This window comes from Bombus pyrosoma, linkage group LG10 (assembly GCF_014825855.1).
Source record: "Bombus pyrosoma isolate SC7728 linkage group LG10, ASM1482585v1, whole genome shotgun sequence".
NCBI classification, from domain to species: Eukaryota; Metazoa; Arthropoda; class Insecta; order Hymenoptera; family Apidae; genus Bombus; species Bombus pyrosoma.
Window position 1 is genome coordinate 5,632,789 of NC_057779.1, and position 21,440 is coordinate 5,654,228.

The window sequence follows — 21,440 nt, forward strand, 5'->3', positions numbered from 1 at the left end:
CATCGGATGTCCCGAAAAAAGTCGGAAACATTCTCCGTTGAATATTCAGCGGGAAAAAGGAAGAATTATGCGCAAGGACGTGGCATTCTTGTAGAGGCGTATAAAAATGCAAGGATGCGCGTAAAAGAAAGGCAAAAGAACGACAGAGAAAAAAGAAAGAAACGTCCGAGAGAGGAAGAATCGGTTGATCTCGCGGTTCTCCGCGAGATCGTGGCTTTCCCACTCGCTGCTTGGCGTTGGTACCTGCGTGCCGAGTAGCGCACCGGTGGCAACCGAACGCAACCGAACTCTGCCGAAGGCCGAGCCGAACGCGTACGAGCTACTCCCCGCCACAGTCCGAAATCGGCTAGCGTGACGATACGACGTGCGGGAACAGTCGTTTAATGGTAATAGACCCGATGTCTTGTATCGTTTTGATCCTCGATATCGGTACGTCATTCATCTAAGTCGAGCAATACCGCGGATAACCGAGTGTTCGAGTGTCAGTGACGAGATTAATACGAAAGATTTTGTGAGGAAGAAAGAGGAACGTTTATCGAAAGACCTTCGGCGTTTAGTGCAAGAAGAGGAATCCCTGTTTGTCACGATGGCAGCCCACGAGCATCATCGGGCTGTTGCTGTTGTTGTCTTCGCGTTGTTACCGCTTATAGGTGAGTGTTTCAAAATAATAATAATATCGAAAGGCGAGCTGCAGCCACCGGACACGTGCACGTTCCCACGAAGTTTTTGCGCTTTCGCTACAGCGACCAAGTCACCGCGGTATTCCGGACTGGCACGCGATCGCTCAGCAGGTGGTTAACCAACGCGCAGTGCCGTGGAATTCCGGCCGAAATATACCAAGCGATACTGAACGTTGGAATTCGATAGGATCGAGTTCATTAAAATCACCTAGGGAACTTGAAAACTTAAACTTTTCGACTGTAGAAGTACCTATGTGCTCTGTTAAGTTAGAATGGATTCTAGCGAAATGGCGAATAAAAGATCGTAAAATCACAATGCTATATCTATATTCTAAATATCTGATTGCTTTGACGTGTTGGATCTGTCAGAATCCCAATTTGTCATATACTTCGACTGCTTAAATATCTAAGTATGTGTGCTTCGTTAGGTTATAATGAATTCGAACAAACTGACGAAATATTTAAAAATCATAATGCTACATATACTCAAGCAATCTATCTATATTCTACATATTTGGTAGCTTTGACGTATCGAGTTTGAACGTCGGAGATCTAATTCGTTCAAATAGCCGTCTATTGCAATTCTGTAGTCTTATCTTGTCATCTCTGCCGGTAAAGCGCGGCAACTTTACTCAGATTCAAATATCTCGAGCGTCGCGGTACCGTAACCGTCGTTCGTGCACCAAAGCTATCCGTGGACGCGTTTTTTCAACCAGTGAAGCGACTACGTGTTCAGCATGATGAGTGAGCAACGCGAAAACGTCGCGTCGGTTGCACCTGTGATGTTCGCAAGTGACCACAGATGTGCATTCGGGTAACTCAGAGAGTTCATCAACTTGACGTTAGCAGACATATCAAAATGCGAGACATGATATCGTAATTGAAAGATACTATCTCTTGTGTAATCTATCGACAGGTGACTCATACTGTTTGACGCGCACTTATTAGAACGTAATGTAGCTGGAAAAATCAGATTCATTATCTCTCAGGTATATGTACTATTTCTATCAATAGAACTATTTATATCTCTAGTTGTGTTTCTAGAAATTCTTTGGCGACCATGTTTCTAGTTCCTAGTTATCTTTCATCAGCAGTAGATATTTTGTTTTTAGTACTGCTTTCGCATACAAATATTGCCGATATACCCAGTGTATATTGTCTTTGCTGCTCTAAAATCGTCGAGATATAAAGAATTGACGTATGAAAACGTAGGAAGAGGTTTGACGGTGCAAACATCTTCTTCTCGAGGACAGTAGTATTTGTCTATGGCTGCTTAAATATAATTACATTTAAAATATAATCCCTTGTTAATGTCGCTTTGAAAGATTGTATGCTGCATTATTATACTGATTAATCTTTCTGCTTGTAAGAATCTTGCAAATGAAGATTCCAAAAGTATCGAATATTTCCCATATAAAACTTTTATGTGTACATTATTTATGGTATACAAAACATTTTGAAATTATGAATGTTACAAGACACAACTGCCATGGCAATCATCTCTAATTTCTATACATCTTCAGTTCTGTCTCAAACTTTAACAACACAATGATAATAATCGAGTCTCATTACAGCGCTAATCATAATAAAACATCTTGATATATTCGTAAAAGGTTTCCACAAGTGCCCTAATACTTTTGTCAGCAACTGTGCACATTCTGCATAACCTTCCGATATATATTCAGCGGCTTAATTTCAAATCGCTGTAGGAATGCAAATACCAATTAGCAAAGTTCTCGACCCTCCATGAAAGAGCAGATTCGTGCTCCAAGTATAATCTCGATAATGTTGCCGTGTACAAGTATTAAGAACGAAAGAGAGACGTCTCTCTGTGAAACTGTGGGCCTAAGCAAAGAGGCCGACACCTGAGCAAACTGATCGTCTTGCACCTGTAGGTCCGCTTAGGTATAGAAGAAAGGTGCACCTTGCGCGGAGTCGGCTTTCCGCTAACAATAACCTGACCTCCAAGGGACCGTCTGGGCCCTCTGGTCGCGTCCAAGGGAATCAGGGAAACGTTACCTGAAAGTCAGGCTCTGTTGCGTCGCCTTTGTGTTGTTCGAGCACTTTCCGTGAAATTACAGCTACGGCCTCGCCGCTGCAATTCTCCAATGGTATACCTGTCCGAATGGTTGGTGCAAATTGCCTGTCGGTGTGGAAGGCCATGGTGGTGGCGGCCATTTCTGGGCTCGTTCTCCCTTTCGTTTTCAATCATTTAAGATATCTGCTGCGTCTTCAGAATATATATCAATGATTATAAGGAATATGGCAATGAAATATAGTAACGAAGTATGACATAGTCAAGTTTGACAAAATATAGGTTGAGCCTTATTTTTTTTAACAGAGCATATAGTTCTGTTTGTAACAAGATATTATTAGGTTATAAGACATATTCGTTCCGTCTTCTCCACATATTCTATATTTCTCAATATTTTGCGATAAGTATCAGTGATATTAAAAATATTAGGACAATCACAAATGAATTGGAGTGATGATTTTTTTAAATTAACGATTACGTGTACGTAGTATTTTAAAGTTTATTTACAAGTTTAAATTTTTGGTAAAATTCATCATTTTGACATTGCTTTTGGTTAAAATTTTCCAAAAACTGTTTGATAAAATTCATCATTTGGTATAATTTCTACGAATATTTCTACTATAGAAAATCCAGGTTACTTACGAACATTATATATTCACATAAGTTACAGCATCATTCTAATAAAAATTGTTACGAATCCAGCAAATGATCCAGGCTACTTATAAACGGATACACGTATATACCTTCGTCTCTTGGCGTTTTCTTCGTCTTCGTCTATCGGAGAGGTCTCGCGTCGCCACAGTCCGGTTTCGTCGAGTCGCCTCGGAATCGCGTTGTTTTTTTCCCTCCTCCTCTTTTTGTCCCGTTGTCCCTTCGCTTCTACAAGCGTGCCTCAGCTCGCGCACCGGTTGTAATTTATAAATGGCCATCGCCTGCCACGAGCGAAACAGAGACAGTAGAACGGTACCGTTTCGGTAGACCGTTTCACTTTCGAAGCGGTTAGGAGCAACACGGTTATAGAAGTACGGGAACAGGCTGTTGTATGTGGTTCTGTGCGTCTTATACTTAGGTTCCAAGAAAGGCGTTAGCCAGCGAGTTGTTTCCTCTGAAATTTATTTGTCATTGTTCGAGACCGGCTATGACTTACGCCGCAGGAATACGCATCTGCATTCTTTTGAGTGTCTGTGGTAGGGCACAAAGAGGATCGGTTCCACGGAGAAAGTGTCGCAACGACAATGCTACGCGCCCCAACCTGAATAGAGAGAGGAATAGCACACGCACGTGTACTGGGTGTTTCTGAAATTGTGGTACATATATACAATCGGGAAGGATGTCATTCTTTATCTAAAGATAAGTTGAAAATGGCCATAATAATCTATCATTTGACACTTTGCTTCTGAGAAAATTGAGTTTGAAAATTTGTCAAGGTCAACAGCTAATTTGTAGGAAATTTTCCAGAAGCAAATAATTGACAAAAATTTATGCTACTTGTGAGAATAAATCCAATACTATAATAAGATCTTTTTCATATGGCGTGCTACATTTCCGGTTTATTTTATAATTACTCCACGCTATACTTTACGTCCTGAATGCAAAAACATCAAAATTTATTGCAATCTTGTATTTAGAGCGATCCTTTGAACAGGCAATCAAACATTCGTACACGCTTAATCCTCTACAGCTGTATATCGCGTGCTTCTTCGCGAGATTCTTCGCGATTATCTTAAGAGTTGGTAGAGAAAGGAAAAAGGAAGGATGCGCGAAGCAATCGAGACGCGGAGAAAAACGTTAGATAGCTGGAAGATAAACGGGCCCGTGGCTGACCTTTTCTCGTTTCAGCATTGTATGCGATGCCACATCGGCCTCTCGCGTGCACGGATAGCATCCTAGCGTACGTTTCTTTCTCTCTCAAAGTTCGTCACACATTGCACGAGAACGAGCAACATGCTCGGGTCATCGATCTTTCCTTTTTTTTCCTCTGCTTTTTCACGTCGCATTGTTACGCGGTGACCCATTGCCGTGGACCATGGATTCCGGGGCCATTAAAGTTCCTTTCTCCCGCTGACTCGCCATTATCCAGCTCGCATAAATATAAGCGATGCAACCGTTAAAGCTCGTAGACCACTCGAATTCTATCGAAAAGTTGTAAACCTGTTCATTCTAAACCGCTTTTGAACGTTTGAAAACGTCAAGGTGCGCAGAATTGATGTACGAAAACGAACAAAGACCATTTAAATGGCACACAATAAAAATATTCTTGGACATTTTTTTTCTAGAAAAACGAAATCTTTTGTACCTTCGATCCTTACTCGGTACTTCTGAATAGTAGTACACAATCTTTTTAGAAAATTTTTGCAGAATTTTGGCAGAGTATTCATTACACTTATTACGCACAACTGCGAGTGTTTTAAAAATCATGAAATCATAGAAAACGTCTATGTTCTTCGTACATTGCTTTCCTGCATCTTCTTTCGACGATGATCTAAAAATTTTCTTTTCACACTTCACCGACTAAAAGTATTGATGAATAGACAAGTTATAGATTCTAGATTGTACACTTCTCTTCTACAATTTCACAATTTTAAGTCAAATAGGAGAACCAGGGACGTTCAATACGGAGAATTAAACGTCGAAAACAGGACAGAGCTAAACGCAGACATACTGAAACTTAAAGTCTGCTCTAAAAATTTTCGTCGAATTTGCTAGCGGAAACACGAAAAAAATTGGCTAAGTGCAATAAAGCTGGAACAATTAGAGAATGTGGTAGGGAAGAGGAGAATTTAGAGTTTACTCGCAAGAGTAACCGTTGATTATGGTTGTTATATAGCGTGTCCGCTATAAAATATTCCGAGGGAACCGAGGAACCTACAGTAGCACCACTTAATGAGTCTTGGTGGTTCCCTTTCTTCTTTCTTCCTTCTTTTTCTACTTTTTTTAAGACTAATATGCTGGACGTCGTAAAAAAAGAATAGTTTTCCGCAAGAAGGACAGAGGCTGTGAACGTTAAGGGTGTTCTAGGCGATTGTGAAATAAACGAGGAGAAAAATGCTACTCCGGTCTGCTCGCTTTCCGTTTACGTGGCTGATAATTAGCGATTTTTCGGCAGGAAATGAAAAACAAACATAAAGCACTCGCGTGGCTCGTTTCAACAACGCTCTCTGGTGAAATAACCGGGAAATTGAGAGAGGGAGACTCAGTTGGCGGGATAGGAAGGATCGTTTGCCTCTGGTTTCATCGCCTCGAACAACGCTGGAATTTCACTGGAATTTAGAGGAACCCCTGGTACATGTTACGCGTATATTTCTAATGTCTATGAATGATATTTTGAGAGGAGAATCGATCGGCATATTGCGTAAATTCTTCGTCCATAAACAACGAGAAAGAAATTATTATTAAGAATCAGCTTATTTTATACAGTTCTATGTGAGTTTGTAAAATATGGGATTATTTGTTCGAATATTTTGTAAAATGTAAGAAGTAAAGATTGGAAACAGCTGTAACATCGGCTTCGTTTGTTAGAACAATTACGTGAAATCTTCGTTCCGAATAAATTTATGCAAAATTTCATATTTATGTAAATACAAGTAAAAAAAAAGAGGATCTAAATAGACATTTATTTTACTCGATAAATATCGTAACGAGTATTACACTGGGGGTATTTTATATTGCATGTTTGAAGTGCATATGAAAATCTCTTTTTTAATTAAAAATGAAAACTTTATAAAAAATGTATAACACGATATCTCTTTGTCGCAATGTCGCCACTAGACAACAATTTTCTAAAATATTGGAAAATTGTGCATGTTGTTCGCAGTGCCTGCAGATTCTTTGTATTTTCGTTGCATTTCCAATAATTTACGAGCTATGCTGACCCAGATGGCTATCTATGTTTCTGTACCGAATTCTGTGTTTTAAAAAATACCCTATCATTTGAAATCGAACGATAAATGGAATGCGTTGTGTTGTTCAGCTTCTTTTTCGTCTTCCTGCGCAGTTTCAAATGAAAAGTTACTTCGAATGGGATACTGATTATGGTTCTTGGTGTTGTGTAGCATAACGCTTAATGAGATAGTGAAGCTTCAACTTAGATGTTTTACGCGGTGGTAAAAGCGAGGTTGTAGAAGCGTTACGTGTGTGCTGAGAAACTATTTACTTGAAAATACTCAAACAACGAATTGTCTTGGGGCTTGTGGTATATCTAAATATTTGAAGTATCTATATAAAAATAAAAAACGATAATTTAAATATAATATTTTAGATTTTGGACCACTGTCATCGTCAGGTCATAAATAAAGTAGCCATAATATTTTGTACCAGATTTAAAATAACACGTAAAATAAAAGATACAAAGTAGAATTAACGCTCTGTAAGCAAACTGGATCGTTCGTATCCAAGTCTAATTATTTCTGTTATTCTAGGCTTAGAGAAATTTCTCAAAAAAATTCTGATATGTCTATCAATGACTGCGTGACATCACGTATACAAGCCTTCGTTAAGTCAAATATTTGAAACTTTCTTGAAACTTGATAAAAATAGAAATTCGGAAGAAAAGAATTTCAAAGATGTAATTTCGATTTTCATAGTTCATAAATAAGCAGCTTTATCCAATCTATTGCTGATCATTTGTAACCCAATGCATCATTTGTAACATTGAGAGTTAAGAAACGAATTACGTGTCTTCATTTCCTCCTTCTTCTTAAATTCAATCTTCGTTAATACAAACGGGTAATAACACCACTTATTTAAATTAGTCCAATGTCACGATACAGAGAACAAGGAAAAGAAATAGACCAGGAAAAATCATCGCGAATTTCCTTCGAATAAAATAGGCGAACGATAATTTCCGTGTCATTGCGCGTGGATCACTTAACGAGTCGGTCAATTGACAGGGACACGTTTTTAATTGCGATTTCTGATATCCATAATCCATATTTCGCCCGAGGGGAAGCGTCGAGGAATGTTCAATTTGCGCGTACCAAACATTAATCAAGCGGTCGAAACGTCGAACAAATGCAGAGAAACAGAGAAAACAGTTCGAAGCGGAAAGAGACAGTGCTATAGTGTTCGTTCGAAATCGTTGAATAGAAATAATTTTCACCTGCTGTTGTTGTTCTCGCGGACAATGAATGATCGATTACGCTGTTAAAACTCTCCGCGCATGTACACGGCTATCTTATCACGAAAAAGAGAGGAATGGCAAGTGTGTATCGCGACGAGATAATTCTTAATCAGCGATCGAGGCGCGAGTTAAAATTACGAGCGTGTTCCTGTCGACGAATGGCCTTCTATTAAGCAAATCCTACACGATGAGATGAGATTTACTTCTAGACAAAATCTCATGTGAAACCGTTGGTATCATAATCTTACTCACAGTCAGCAACTTTGAAGCTCGACAACAAGATGTTGTTTCAACATCAACGTTTATAACGATTCATGAAAATATTTGAAGTATAAAATTAATAATACAAATTTTGATGAATATATATTATGTGGATTATACGAAAGACTTTAAAATTCCATTGGTACTATAACGAGACACGACTATTATGGTTATAATAATAATATTTAAGGCAACACTTAAAATGTATAGATACACATAGAACCTGCAATATCGGTATTCCTCTAATCAATCTTGTGATACAACAGTTTCTTCCTTTCGTATAGTACTTCTTCCTCTTCCATATACTACGTAGCTACTGTTATATCTCACAATTATATATACTGCAATTGTTTTATATACGCATGCATATATTTTTGTATATATATGTCATAAGTATTTAAACACGTAGTAAATATATAAAACATATTTCAAATGAATCTCTTTAATCTACTATTATAATGTATCGTGAGTGGGTATCCATGACAGCTAATTCGTCTCACATGAGATACGTCTTCAGGTAAAATCTCATCGTGTAGGAATTGCTTTAGTCCCACGTTCGTAGGAGTTTATCTCGCGAGACGCGTTCTTTTTCCTCGTCAGTTCCTTACGTTGAATCTTTCAACGCACGTTGTTTGATTCCTCTCGTATCATCGTGTAATCTTTGCTTTGGGATTTTTTCCAACGAAGAAACTATGAAATTTCGATGACACCAACGCATGAAATTACATGCTAGGATCATTCAACTCCGCGAGCTGCAAAGCGAGGAGGTAACAGATATTTTATGTGCACGTTAACTCGTTCATTGCGAATATTGTTCGTGTTGCATATTGTTATTAATGGTACGAGATATCGAATGGTATTCTGGCGCGCGAGTAACAGTCGGTGTGTGAATTTGTTATTTTTGCGTGAAACGTCGCTCGCCGTTTGCGCGAATCGTACAAAATACTCCATTGCGACTATCTGCTCGCTATTAGCGAACAGCTTTGACTGATGCGAATTTATGTGTATATATCGTTGATAAATAACTGTTTCTCTCTGTTTCCCTTATTGATTTTTTGGTATTTCGTGTGCGAAAATTTAATTCAGCTTGTTCGAATTTTATCTATTTTATCTTTCACGCGCTTTTTACTTTGTTCGAAGATTTAATTGCTTATATTTAGATACTTTAATTCGATTTAATTTCTCATGATTAAATTTGTCAATATTCCAAACAATCCTCTTATCAACTATAATTCTACAATTTTCGGAGAAAAATCTTTCAAATTTCAGTTTTATTATTCCATTATGCGAAATCTCAAAGCTCTCAAATTGCCAATCTCTTTACACACTTCCTCTGTATTTTTCTAACATATTTCAACCAAAATGTGCTCCCTAACACTTAATTAAATTTCCTAGAATTCGAAGCAGCCGTCTTATCGCGTCGCAAATTCCTTATTTTCATGTGAAAAATCTTGTTAACTCTATCTTCGCTCCACATCGTTCCAAATCTGAAGCTACTTCATTATCATACTCCGACTATCCGGTACGTCTCAAGAACACTAGAACGTCTTTTAGAGACGACAGCTCTTGTCTACAACGTGAATGTTGCATCATTGTCAGCGAATAACAGGTCGTCAAACGAACTCGACGACGTCTTTGTGCGTTAGCACGCGTCTCCATTTGACTCTCTCTCCCTCTCTCGCGTTTCGAAACTATTAAGTTTCCAAACGAAAGCTTAAATGCGCCTCGAGAGATTCGAGGCATTTGTTCAACGAAGGGCGTACGAAGCGAAAGTATATCAAACGCTTGAATCTTGTACGCGTGTCCGGGTGAGCAAGAATGAATGGAAAGTCGTATAACGTTGCATCCTCGTGGAATCGGTTGCATAGGTTTTGTATTCCAGCTATACACACACACACATAATCCGGTTGGGTCGGGCTTTTTCAACGAACTAAAGGATTTGATGACGTCACTAGGCCGGCCGTAGGATCAACTAGCTAAATACTTCACGTGAATTAAGCCGATGCCCACCCACGCTTCGACGTGCAAGGGCTCCACCGACCGAGTTACTTTACTAAAATAACAGCTGTGTTATTTAATCACGTGCTTCCCGATCTATCTGGCAAGGAAGAATACTACATAGTGCTGCCTTGTCTCCTTCCGAAGATGATTCATATAGTTGGTTCTTGGAATATATGAAGCGAATATTGATCATGATTTGGAAATTTGACACTATTTTAATTTGCTGAAACTACTCTCAGGGTTTCTGACCTAAGTTGTTTAGAAATATATGAAACTTAGTTTAAGGAGTTTTCCCCATTTGCACGATTTATTGAAGCTATTTTCAAATACTCTTGCATGGTTTGGATATAGTTCTCCTAATATTTAAACAATATTTATTGGAAGGAAGATACAGCAAAAGTTTAGGTCGTCTCGTTGATCGTTGTGCTATCTAAATTAATATTCGAGTGCCGCGTATGTTTCTCATAAAATATTCAAAATATTTCAATGTTTCTTTTCATAAAATCGATATGATCAAATTTGCTATAAAATATTGCGACATGTAACAAGAAAGTAGTCGTTGAACGGAATAGATGGTAATCCGATGAAACAATGACCGGTGAATATGAACTAGTACTATTCGGTGCTATAATATTTGTCTAGAAGATCACTCAACCACCTATGATAAATCTAAGATCGTTTAAAATGAAACAAAATAATGAAACGACAGTTCTGATGACCAATAGGATCCCATAAATCCTGTCTATTACTATTACATCATACAATCTTAAGGAAACGTTTCAAATCGCCAGTTACGTATCTCGTTTTACGATCGCGCGTTCTTCAAGCAGACAAATTACAGTCCACGAGACGCTCCAAAGCGTTGCTGCGCTCCTCCTCATTTCTTTATATTTTTTTTTTCCTCTCGCAAAAAGAGATGTCTCGACGTCTTGGACGAACACGATGGACGCTTCCACGAGGAAAAATCGTTATCGTAGAAATAGGCTTTAATTAAAATATTCCGACCAGATGACGTCTCCTCGCGTCGTTCCTCCTCCTCCTTCTTCTTCTCATCCTTCTGCAGCGTTTGTTCGAAACGCACGCTTCCGGGGTTCGTTGAACCTCTTTCTGCCCGTAGAAGTCGCAGAGGAACGATATTACATTTTTCTGAAGCAATTCCGATGCCGGTTGCGGACCTCTCGTTTCTCGTACTTCCGTAAGAGATCGAGGATAGTTGCCATTAAGTTCGATGAACATCTCGACCAACGAACGATGGGAGAAATCTCTCGTGAATATTTTCTTAGAAAATTAAGTCGTCTGGGTGGGTTGATTGACTCGAATTGAGAGGATGACGTTGCTCGAGTGTCTTACTTTCGAACTCTTCATTCGATGCTCTTTTCTTTCTGTTGAGACTCATTTAAATTGGAAGAATATCGAAATATTAATAAATAATACTACTCGCGTGTATAATAATAATGCAGTTAATTAAATGGAATAATAAATTTAGATTAAATTCTTCTCTTCATTTGAATAGCAAAGATGAAAATCAGATAGTTGTTGAATTAATAATAGGGGTTACACTGGTTTTACTGGACGAGTAAGAAGTTCTTGATACGATCAAGTTTATGCTTGCGGATCGAGATAAACATTATTGTCACCGCGATTTTATATCTCGTAAAGCATCGTCAAATTACACGGTAGCTAATCTGCACTTTAGATCGATGCGGCCTGTGCAACATCGCGCGAAAGAGTCTTCAAACTTGTATTTCCGCAATGATTATCCAATCGTGCCGTGATAAATTAGAAGTTGGATATTCGGAAAATTATAGATAATAAATATTTGAAGAATTTTCATGTTTATCATTGTCATGTCTACATATATGCGTTGTAACGAATCTTCCAAATCATTTCAACAATTTTTCATCACAAGTTTAATCCAAGTTATTAACACAAAGGTGATATGGGAATTTTAATTTAATACTTTTAATTGGTTCAGACGAATATCCTATTATTTGTACCTATTAATTTCTAAATCAAAAAATCTTCAATTTTTTAGACAAAACCCAAATTTCTTTTTACAACGATAGTTGCGAATATGGGAGTGTTACAATTTTGGTAACGTCTATTAAAATGGTCGTTAAACAGCTTGTACAAAATTTCTACCAAATACCAGGTGAAATAAAATGAGCTGCTAAAATGCCAAACTACTAGTGATACTTGACTGATAGTGAACACTTCGTAATAATATAATTTCTAGAAACGATAAAAGTTATGTAGCTTTGAGTAGCACTTTTAAAAAAATCCGCGAACCACAATTAACTAAAAAATTCCGTTCACAAAGCTCTTCTCTGTGACGATAGGCGACAAACCTCGTCAAACATTGGTTGGCCGAAATTCGAATTCACAATTCACAATGTAGATCCTCCACCCCAGGCCGCGAGACGTCCCAGGGTCCGCGCAACGAATGTAAAATTAATTATCCCCTTAATCGTGCGGGAGACCGCGTGCATGAGATTCAGGGCCGCTTAATTTGAATGCTCGTCAAAGTGACGTGACTGGTGCGACCCGCTGCTGGATGACGCATACACACACACAAACATACACAAATGAAGCAAAAAAAGTCCGGCAGAGTGGAAGAAGAACAGCAACGTGAAAGAGGAAGCAGAGAGTCGTGTCTCTCTTTCGAGCAAAAAAAGAAAAAGAAGAAAGATAGGGGATAGATAAAAAGGAAAGGAGACCAGCCGCGGGTTTTGTGAAAACCTGTTTTGGGTTTCTGCCAGTAACCTGCCGCGTGCACCTGTACGGACAAAGAGAGTTTCGAGGGAACCTTGTTCGGCTTTTCAACGACTACTATGGGCCTTTTCCTTCACGATGGTCGCGTCCACCAGGATCGTCCTTGTATACCGGGTGTCTCAGGGTATACCAGTAACAGGGAACAAGTTGCCTAACTACCGCCGCGTGTCTTCTAACTTGCGTAGAGCCAGGAACCAACCTCCTCCGTCTTTTGGTCGGTGAAATTACGACGACGATAAATTATCCCCTGGCACTTCCCCTCGAATATTTCCGTGGCGCTTTCGTGTGTAGATAGCAAGAGCACGATGCTCGACCTGGAAGTCGTGCCCGTTGTGCACACAGTTATCTTACGGAAATCGGGATTTACCGCTGCACGAAACGTTTCCACGTCACATGGTGGTCGAGTCAACGTCGTCGAAACGACGCTCGCTCTGACGTGTCTCTCCTGTTAGGGTTGCGGCGTCGTGGCGGGGTGAAGTTATACTGTACGGAGAGAAATACACTGTAGTTTGAATCTAATCATGAAGTTCGAGGTATATTCTAACAAGAAATACATTGGAAAAAGAAAGATGATAATTTTCATATTGGAAGCATCAGGATCTTATAATTCTAAGATTTTATAATTAAATAATTTTTCATAGAAATTTTGTACGTTACTATTGTGTATTTTGAGGAGTTTGCATAGAATTAGTGATTTAGGATTCTGTGTTTGATTTCTTTTAAGGTATATAAATATCAGATTTTTCTATGCATTACCTATGCATTTTTCATGTATTTCTCGTTTTGATTTCCTGAATGTAAATTTTATATTCTAATCGTCCATCATTCTAGTGTTCCACCGAACACTATATCTGCAATATTTGCCGCAACTTCATCACTGAATGATATCGATTAATTTAGAAAGATATTAGGTTCGATCGAGAAGAAACCTCTCCTTTCGTTTCATTTTTGTTTCGGCGGTTTATATTGTTCGTATATGAGCGTGTAGAAGCGAACGAGTTTAGGTCGTTTCAACGTCAGAGGCAAGATTTATTTGGTGAAATGGAGCAGAAAGGGCTTTCCTTCCCTGGCTTCGAAATATATTCAGGGCCTATGGAAAATTCTATTCACGTCACGGGCTGTTCCTCTAATGCAGTCAAAAGTCGGAAATATAAAATTCTTTATAGTTTGGTCCGGACGTTATTGCACCCTCCTAGTTGCGTCCGAAACCAAACCATAGACTTTTTGTCCTTTTCTTCTCTGTCCTTGGTGATTTATATTGTTCTCGTGAATACGTTTAATGCGGCCTTCGAACGTAAATTTGTTTGTTTTATCAGCGATCTGTACACTTGAAATAATATAGAGATAGTTAAAAATGACACTTTACAGTATAGATCAGAAAAAAAGCATACGATGACACGTTTTCTGTGTTGCATAGAAGAGTAATTTAAAAATTCGATAGGCTCATTTCTTATTTGAATTTGTTGGGATTAAATACGTGTCTTTTCTTGATTTCAACATTGCGTGAATTTTGGTCTCTGTCATAATAGTCCTGCACAGAACATATAGGTACCGTTTAACACTTTGTAGACAGAATAGTGTATTTATGTCCAAATGAAATTCTTTTACTGCTTTAAAAGTGTGGGATAGTTATATCCCTGTTTGCAGAACACTTATTAAATTTACATTTAAGTCAAATAGTTTATAACATAATTGTATTTAGGATGAGATTCATTAAATTAAATGTCTAACAGGCAAAATTAAATATCAGGAAATCAATACAAATGAACTTAACCCTTTTCTATGATAGGATGTTCGAATAAAAATTTAAAGTAATCAAAAGTGACAAGACTAATTGTTATTCTAATTCTCTGAAAGTCAATTTACCTATTGTCACAACGTTGCAATTATAGGTACTCTCAAGTGGATCGTAGGAAAATTAACGTCCGTTCACCGTAGTGATTAACGTTCCCAGTGTAATTGGAACGTCGTTTGACAATAGTTTGGATAACTGACGTTTGTTAGTTGCAATCAACCGCTGCGTGAAGATTCTTTCGAATAAATGGAGCGTGGATAAACGGAGTTCCCAGTGTAATCCTATTGTGATGAAGCTAACCGTAACGCTGGTAAAACGTAGGAATCGATTTCGAAGACTGTAGCATTAATAGGAACGCTAATCTGCGGAGTCGTAATCCTTTAAATTGGAAAGGGTTCCGCAAACGCCAGACATTCGCCGTTATTTTCGAAGAAAGAATTGAATCTGCTTTGATTTCGTTATAATCTGTCGAGCTTTGTTAGTCACGCTTAAAACAATTCGCCGGATGTAATTCCATCCTTCCTTTCATAGAATATAATCATATTAGTGGAAATTGTTTGCATTTTTCCCCTATCACTTTTGTCTTAAAAGAAAAGTGAGGATTTTTTGAACGAAATTTATTTAATATGTGATGTTCTTTACTTTTTTCTTTCTTTAAATGATTTATGGTCTCGTACGAGCTACGTGAATATTGTTAGCCAGGATGATTGATACAAGGTGACATCTTGATCGGATATAAAATGATTCTGTCGTAGAATACTGAATTTCTTAATAGAAATACTTCTTCAATGCTTTTGATTAAATTGAAAATTCTGCACTATGAATTATGAATGAAACATTCAGAATTTTAATTAGAAATTTCCTTCACATGATATTCTTCGTGTTGCTTATCCGTGCTGTGATCATAAACTGCCAATGAAGAATTAAATAGAATGAAGAATTATATTACAACAGTATATAGAGTAACTCCCAGGTAATTTTTCCTATTTTTTGATATGAAACTATTAGGCTAATACTTAATCCTAATACTTACGAACGTCAATATATATTCGAACCTCTGTCAAAGTGTTCACGTAGGTCTTCATCTGGATGCTCGTATGAAAAAGCCGGACGTGCGAGGATCGTGCAAGAATTTCACGGCGCAACAAGCAGTTTTAACGAGCCGCTGACCAGCCGCTGAAAGACGAACAAAACTCGGACCTTGTAGTTTGCCTCGTTATCGCGATCTAGCTCTTTTTCGCGGATCTATCTTTCATTGGGAGCCCGTTATTCCGATTCCCACGGATCGCTCGTCGCGGACAGAGGCCAGGCCAAGTTCGTTCTAATCCAGTTCACGCGAAAACGGAGCTAACGGAAGTGCGGGGACGAGAGCAGAACCGAGGGGTGTCACGGCTGACCTGTCGCTTTAACGACGAGCCCTGCGTGAAGTTCCATTACCAGGCAAGGTGGATGGATCTATCTCGTCCAGGGACAGCCCCATAACAAATATAGATGTCTTATAATTGTTCGACATTATCGTACGACCTGTGACGAGGAGACTCGTTCAGGAGACGGTTCGAGCTGGAAAACTTGGGGCAGACAAGGTCGCTCCACAGAGAGAAATTGATGAACGAGATACGTATATAGCTTGTAGAAACCAGGGATAAAATGACTATGACATTTTGACTTTGTGTTTAGTCTGTGGTAAACATGTATATAACTACGAAATTAAAAATTAAACATTTTATTTTTCGCGGAAATAAAATGACACGTGGAAAGATAGAGAATTTCTGAGTAAAGGAGAAAGGATTAGACTTTGATCTACTCGTATTTCCGAAAAATTGAACTGATCTTTCTTTTAGTTGAGATTCCTTCTAATCTTTTCGATCGCGCAATTCAATGCAGTCGTTGGCTGCAATCGACATCAAATACAGAATGGACATATGATTTATACACCAATTGCTATATTTCATTGTTTACGTTCATTCTGTTCAACAAAATGGTAATTACATTGACCATAAATAATTTGTAAACTTTTGTTCGTCCGTCCGCTATTAAGAAACATTACATAAGGCAATAATACTTCAATGAACTTGCACGTTACGTCTGTCGTAAGTAGCAAGTAACACAACTCATTAGAAAATCTCTGTACCAAAGTGGTTAAATCTGGAGTTGCGTGGAGCTTGTATATCCAGTCTACTCTTGTGTCTGGTTCTGAAGATCTATTTAAATTCTAAGTAGAAGCTGCAAGAGGCGATCTTCGTGGCCCCTCGATAGCTCGGTTCCATCTCCCTCGAGATAGTGAGATAACGAGACATCGAGAGAGAAAGGGGGCAAGGGAGGACTTTTAAATCGGGATCGTTTATTACCAGTCTCTGCTAATAAACGGTTCCAGCGGTTATCTGATGAAAAGCCTGGAAATAGAGGTTTTTCTCGTTTCGACCAGGCGAAAAGGGAGAGAAAGAAAGAAAGAAAGAAAGCAAGCAAGTAGGTAGGTAGGGAAATCGTTGAATTCGCTCCGTTTTGCTTCTTTGTTCGCGCCACTGGGCTTGAACGTAGCGAGCAGACTCGAGGCTGCTTATTGGATAACAGAGATACATAGGAGAGAGAAAGGAGAGCAGCTTGGTCGGTGCATTTAGTCGAGATAATTAAAGTACACGGCGAGCACTCGAGACATGAGCTGGTAAATGTCACCGGTTGCATATTGTTGTTCAGGGACAAGTGGCCGCTATCTCTCTTTCTCTTTCTTCTTCTCTGTTGCTCACGTCTATCCACGATGATCGTAATCACCGTGACGTGTCTTCATTCATGCAGAATTCTCTACCATCGATCTTCATGTCCCTCTCCTTCTGGCGAAGAGCGAACGTGGATCAGTCACGCGCGAAGGGATTCAGGGAATTTCCGCAGGTACTCTCTGCGCCGCGATAGAAATCCCGTGAAATAACGGCGCGCTTTTTCCATCGATCTACCTCTTCGTTTTTCCCGCCATTTCGTTTCTTTTTCCATTGACCTTCTACTCTTCTTGGTTCTCGTTTCCCTCTATTGCACCGTGAAACGCTGGTCGGCGCCGTTCGGTGATCTCTGATGGATGTTGACGATTATTCGTAGAATTTCATGGAAAAAGGAGCTTTCTGAGAATTTGGGTGGTAAATGGTTTGAGATTTCAGCGAAGAACATTGTTTGATTAAGTTTATTCAACATTTAGAACGTTACATGGGTTGCAGACTTGACGGATGATGCTAGAATTTTAGAAATTTCCATTTCCTATGAACAAATTTGAGAACAGGTCTCTGGCAATTTTTGGATATCCCCGTTTGGTAATGTACTTGGTAATTCTGTTGAAAATTTTGGAATGTTTTCCACTGGTAAGAGATGGAAGTATTTTAATCGTCATACGATATTAAGGTAAGGGGTGGTAAATAGTAAAACTTGGCTCTGAAGAATGGAACCAAACATTGTGTCACCATGCTAAGATAGTTACTGAGACAATTATGATTCTCGGAGATTTTTATGAATTTATTAGTGAAGTATTAAGTATTATGAGAAAGTACTAGACGTTCGATATCAAAGTAACGGTACTAGATAATCTAATGCGATAAAACAAGAGTCGAAGAAAAAGGAAAATAGAGCAAGTATGAAAGCGATGATTAATGCGTGGAACGACTGCGATCTTGGAGAGTATTAATTTCATTTTATTAGTAGGTTTCTTACCACAGAAATTAATTTCCAAGTAAGAGACACGACAATTTATAAGCTATAAGATAGAAAAAAATGAATTTTAATGATTTTAATAATTAGGTAGGAGCGTGCTGGCATCTTTTTTTACATATCGTGGTTTTGTTTCTATGAGAGATTAATGCGACCTGCGCATCACACGTGTAACAGAATAATTTGAATTAAATTTCTTGTTTAATCTGTAACGCGGATCGTTTAAGCAAAATTCCATCAATTATTTATGTATCAAATACAGCATTTAACATTATGCATGGAATAACAACAAATATAAAGTGATCAGAGATCCTATAATGCGATAGTAATATCCAATTTTTGAGGTAGTGTAACTCTTTCGTTGCAGAATATCATATTAAAATTCTGTCACAGGGGCTAATAAATTTTCCACATTTATAACTTTACTGAATATAATCGCTTTATTGTAACGAATATTAAGAAACATTAATCCAGTATCTCTCGTATCGTGATCAAACGAAATGAAATTTAAAACAAAGTTCATACAAAAATCAAACATGTAATTCATATAATTTATCACTGCTACGTTTTTCCATTCGCTCGTTTTAATTATAAACGTTCAGATATTTTACATTCGATAATATCACACGATCTTCGTATAGCTGTATAAGAGGTTTCAGTATGCTTAAATCGAAGAAGAAGAAACAAAGAACGATCTTTTACATTCTATAATTGCATAAAGTAAAAAAGAACATGAAACTTTTCCCGGAAACACAGACAGTAAACGATTATACTGTCACATTATCGCGAAACCATTGTGCAAACGAAGAATTCCTCTTTATGCCACGGCGCGTTGTACATTTCCACCCTTCTTTATTTTTCTTCCCTCTCCCTTGTCTTTTTCCATTTTTTTTTTCTTTTTCCTAAAGCGATATCGAGCGCATCGGGTTGCAACGGAGGTTTCGTGACGTCCAATAAATATTTATCCTTCGCTCGAGGCTATTACCGGCAAATATTTGGTCGCATTTACGGCGCCAACAGCGACAAATAATACCAGGGGCTTCCCTGCCCCGGCACGCTGTATGAACCTATGTACCTATAAACGGACTCAGCCGAGCGAATAATTTATTACTGGTACCGGCCAGCGAGATTTGCATAAAACAGGGGTTTTCGCGCGTCCGCGAATCGATCGAAAATTGCGACGTTCGCTCTCTCCCACGTGGCCGGAGCCACCCCTTTCGCGTTCCCGCGTGTACACGCCCCTGCGCGTGTTTCCCGCACACTGTGTGATCCTCTGATCTCTCCAGTATCTTCCTGAAACGCTACATTCCGAGGATTTTCTCTGGATTTTTTTTTCTAGGCTTTAGGGAAAGCTTCGAGGACAGGGTTTTTTTATGCCACGACAGCTACAATAGGTTTGTGCAGGATTGTTTCAAGGGATTTTATTTTTTTCTTGTCTCCTTGCTCTTCTCCCTGTCGTTTTACTGCAACGAAATTGGGATTTCTTGTTGAATCAGTGAATCTTGCTACATCGGGAGAGAATGTTGTACGTCGTCCTCTTTTTTTTTTTTTGGATTATCTGTTTTGGCTTTATTTTTTATTGGTGTTTTTTCTTGGTCCATTATTTGACTGCGAATGTTTTTACATGGAGATTACAAGACAAACAAACGGACGAATGTTCGTTAGGTTTTTGACTTGGCTAAAAAAGGAATATTTTAATATAAAATCGGTAAAAATGGAAACAACGAATACACGTTACGACTCACTGTTTTCACTATACCAGTATTACAATATTTAGAACATGACATGAATTTCTATCTACGTTCTATTTCTCCAATCGTGCGCATTGTTTCATAAAAATAGGAATTTATATAAACATGCATAATCTACCTATTATAATACTACGTTATTGTGTATATGTGTATAGGTGTATACCGTAATGCGTATCACTGTAAGATTGTACTTTATTGTGCTACTTTATTGTAGCACTCTATTCATAGTAATTTTTCTGTGGCATTGAAATAATATGCATAAGAAAGGGGCGATTCTATTATAGTAAATTATATCTTTCTACTACAGTGATCTGTGCCACAAAGTCTACTCTTTGACCAGATTGGTCTGAAATTTTGTAAATAGAGTTTTACAGTTAATTTTATTAAAAAGCTTACGATTATAACGGACATATAATTGTACGTTGAATCTTTCGTTTCATTTGGTCAAAGTAACTGTGACAAGTACAGGGTACAGAAATAAAATTCACGAAAAGATTTCTTTCTATGAAAATCTGGATTTAATCTCATTGAAAAGATTGTATCAGATTCGTGTTGCTACGAACTTGGTTGTCGAATTCAGTTTTGAAGAAAGAGGTGGCAGCATTGTACTTACGAGTTGGCTATAAAAGTTAGTTTCGAAGAGAGAATCGCAAGTCCGATTCCTAGCTTTGATCCTATTGAAAAGTTTTGATTTTATTGAAGTTGTGAGAGTCAGTTTTTATAATTTATCGGCCGGATTAAAATCTGTGTAATTTATCAAAGGAAGATAAAGAAAGTAGGAAAGTTTCGAAATTTATGTCGTCTGCTTGCATTCCCTGTCCTTTGTTATCATAATACCAACGGTCTTCTCTGTTAAATACACAGACACTCATACAGTCCAAATTATAATTATTTTTCCTTAAAACAACGTCGTCGATAAGACAAACTTTGGACAACTTTTCGTGTAATAAATCAGCCAGTGTCATAAAGTGAAGTAAGCGTAAAGTTCCAAGTTTAGTTACACAGAAACAGCAAGGAATATTCAGAAAACAATTTTATATGGAAATATATTCTATCAAAGTTACATATTTCTATATATTTCTCACATTAAAGATACAGGCTCACGTTGATCGGTCGATACACGAATTTTATAATTCTAGAACGAATAAATTTCTAAAATGTACAAATACATAAACTCTTCAAACAAGCTTTCCATTTACAAATCTCGCGTCTACTTCGTACAACAATATTAAATTCGTACAATATTAAAACTGTGAAAGGGTTAAGTGCCATTCACCCACTACTTAAGTATTAAATAACTCGGGATTTATCGAAAGCCTTCTATCATCAAGTTTCACAA

At 38.1% G+C, this 21,440-nt stretch overlaps 1 protein-coding gene across 1 annotated transcript in view; it reads left to right on the plus strand.

Moving 5' to 3' along the window:
* Positions 1 to 333: 333 nt before the first annotated feature.
* The window catches only part of LOC122571584 (fasciclin-2), a 171,474-nt gene continuing 150,367 nt past the window's right edge, over positions 334 to 21,440 (plus strand). The window contains exon 1 of the mRNA XM_043735529.1: positions 334 to 650. Coding sequence (XP_043591464.1) covers positions 587 to 650 — 64 coding nt within the window. The 5' untranslated portion in view covers positions 334 to 586. The remainder of the gene's footprint in view (positions 651 to 21,440) is intronic.